At 43.6% G+C, this 2,789-nt stretch overlaps 1 protein-coding gene across 1 annotated transcript in view; it reads left to right on the top strand.

Annotated features, from left to right (window-relative positions):
* The window catches only part of LOC105536656 (chromosome unknown open reading frame, human C16orf62), a 158,112-nt gene that overhangs the window by 34,739 nt on the left and 120,584 nt on the right, over positions 1 to 2,789 (top strand). The window contains exon 7 of the mRNA XM_011976076.1: positions 1,558 to 1,617. Within this exon, the coding sequence (XP_011831466.1) occupies positions 1,558 to 1,617 (60 nt within the window). The remainder of the gene's footprint in view (positions 1 to 1,557; positions 1,618 to 2,789) is intronic.

Genomic DNA, 2,789 nt, shown 5'->3' with positions numbered 1-2,789 from the left:
ATACTAGGAGAAGCACCTGAGTGGTACCTCTTAGCTTGGCTGGCTTCCTTCACTTAACCCTAACACCGTGTCATCTCTTGATATCATTTGATCCCACGTTCTTTGACCTGAAATGATCTTTGTATTTTCCTGTCTCTTTTTCCATGTATGGACAAGCTGTGTTGTTCTTTATTGCCCTGAATAAAGGGGCTATGAAAAAAAAACAAAAAACATAGAGGGAAATACTTTCACGTTGAAGGTGACTTAGGAGAGCTTAGAAAATGAATAAGAACTGTAATTTTTTACCTCCACATATTGATAACATTTTCCAAAGTAACACTTTTAGTACCAGTTTAGGGGTCCAGGCTGCCCACCTGTTGTGTAGAGTTTTATCGGAACACAGCCACATGCATTTGTTTGCACATTGTGGCCGCTTTTGTGCTACGATGGCAAAGATGAGTCATCAAGAAAGCGACCTATGACCTGCAAAACCTCTAGTATGTTCATCCATCCAACAAGTATTGAGTACCCTCTGTGTGCCAGGCAGTGAACAAAGCAAGCACGGATCTCTGCCTTTGTGGAACTTGAATTCTAGTTGAATCTCAAATTCTGATGCTTCTAGGGACCAGGCAGGTCACATAAAAGAGTGAAAAGCACACTGATGATGAGAGATGGTAGGGGGTGGTGGAGACTGTGGCAAACTGGTTAGTATATATGCCATTTCAAGGGGCAGCTACTAATTTGCTCTAGCTGTGTTATCCTATAGAGATATGGCCACATTTTTGGCATATTTTATGTGAAGAAGGAGAAAATATGGCATGTGAGTTCTCCCAAGCTGTAGAGTTTGTTTTAGTTTTAGTTTTAGTTTTTGAGACCGGTCTTGCTCTCTCACCCAGGCGGGAGGGCAGTGGGTGATCATGGCTCACCGCGGCCTTGAACTCCTGGGCTCAAGCAATCCTCCCACCTCAGCCTCCCGAGTAGCTGAAACTACAGGCGTGTGCTGCCATGCCTGGCTAATTTTTAAATGTTTTGTACATTCCTGGTCTCACAGTGTTGCCCAGGCTGCTCTTGAACTCCTGGGCTCAAGCAGTCCTCCTGTGTTGGCTTCCCAAAGTGCTCGGATTACAGGTGTGAGCCACTATGCCCAGCCTCTCCCAGTTTTTACCTGTTGGTAACCAATCCAAAAAATGTTAAAACACTTTATGGGCTGTTGTGGTGTGGCCATGCGTAACTGGTCACAGGCTGGATTCAGCCCACGGGCTGCCCGTTTTCACCTCTGGCCTAGCGTGGAATGTGGACCATCGTTTGAGTGGATGGAGATACTTGAGACTCCTTTAGACTCCAAAGAGTAAAACTTTCACTTTCCTGCCTTTCAAAGAAAGTAAAAGTCTACTGGAAAAACTAAAAACAAAACAAAAGAAATGTGGCTGAAAATCTGTCCCACCAGGTGGCAGCATACCATCACAAGTTGAAGCCTGTCTGGGAGATGATCGCTCTGAGTCTCTAATTAACAAACATTTATTTACTGTTTGCTCCTGAAGAGTGTGATACTAACACCATCTGTCCTTTTCCTCCCAGGAAAGCTCGTGTACGAGCGCATCTTTTCCATGTGTGTGGATAACCGCAGTGTCTTACCAGGTAATGTCACAGCTGTTCCTGGAGTGTCATCCTGCCCTGGAGTCAGGACTAGAAGGCTTTTATTGAGTCAGGATTCATTGAAGCTTGGTAAAGGTTTTAATTTGGGGTGTGTTCAAGTAAAAGAAACACCTTTGAAGATTTCTGATCATCTCAGTCTTCTAAAAACATTAGAAGGTTTCTGAATGGCCTGTGTAGGAACTAAGGCAAGTAATTTGAATCTGCAAGAATGGAAAGGCATCACAGTTAGATTCAGCTGAATTTTCACATCAATATATTTTCCTCTGCTGCTTGACTTTAATATTTTTCCTATGTATCGTTCCCTCCTAAGAAGCAAATTGCTTGGGGAAAAAAAAAAAGCAAAAACGACTTTATGTATATTAAAGAATGATGTCAAATAGATCGATAGTAATTGATGCTTTGAATTCACAATCTATACCTAAATAATTTTGCATTAAATTGACTGTCAATCAAGTTAAATTCCCTGGAGGTTATAATGGGACAAGTGGATGATGAATTTCTTTTGTCATATAAATGGTAAGAATGATGTGTCTGGCAATGTAGGACTCTCAGCCGCAGCATCCTTTGCCTTTATTCCTCTTTTTAACTTCTGAGCACGCCTATGAGAAAATGTTCTCATCTGTCCAAGCTAGAGTAACCAGTTTGCTCCACTGCTGCTCCACTTCCCTCTGCTCCTGCAGTGGGGCTTCCCAGGAGGTGAATAGAAAGTGTTTGTGACAGTAACCTGTAACCTGACCTTTATTCTTCCTTCTTTCCTCTTTCCTTTATTCCTCCCTCCCCTTCTCCTTCTTCTCTCTCTTCCTCTCCCTCCTCTCCCACCCTCTCCTTTTCTCTCTCCTTCTGTTCCTGTCTGTTCATCAATCAATCAATCTATCTTTATTTATTTTTTTTGAGATGGACTCTTGCTCTGTTACCCAGGCTGGAGTGCAGTGGCGCGATCTCGGCTCGCTGCAGCCTTCGCCTCCCGGATTCAAGTGATTCTCCTGCTTCACCCTTCTGAGTAGCTGGGACTACTGGTGCCTGCCACCATACCTGGCTAATTTTTGCATTTTTGGTAGAGACGGGGTTTTTACCATGTTGGCCAGGCTAGTCTCAAACTCCTGACCTCAAGTGATTCATCTGCCTTGGCCTTCCAAAGTGCTGGGATTATAGGC

The sequence above is a fragment of the Mandrillus leucophaeus genome, unplaced genomic scaffold (assembly GCF_000951045.1).
Source record: "Mandrillus leucophaeus isolate KB7577 unplaced genomic scaffold, Mleu.le_1.0 Scaffold162, whole genome shotgun sequence".
NCBI lineage: Eukaryota > Metazoa > Chordata > Mammalia > Primates > Cercopithecidae > Mandrillus > Mandrillus leucophaeus.
Note: the sequence above shows the minus strand (reverse complement) of the source record. Positions and strands in the feature narration are given on the sequence as shown.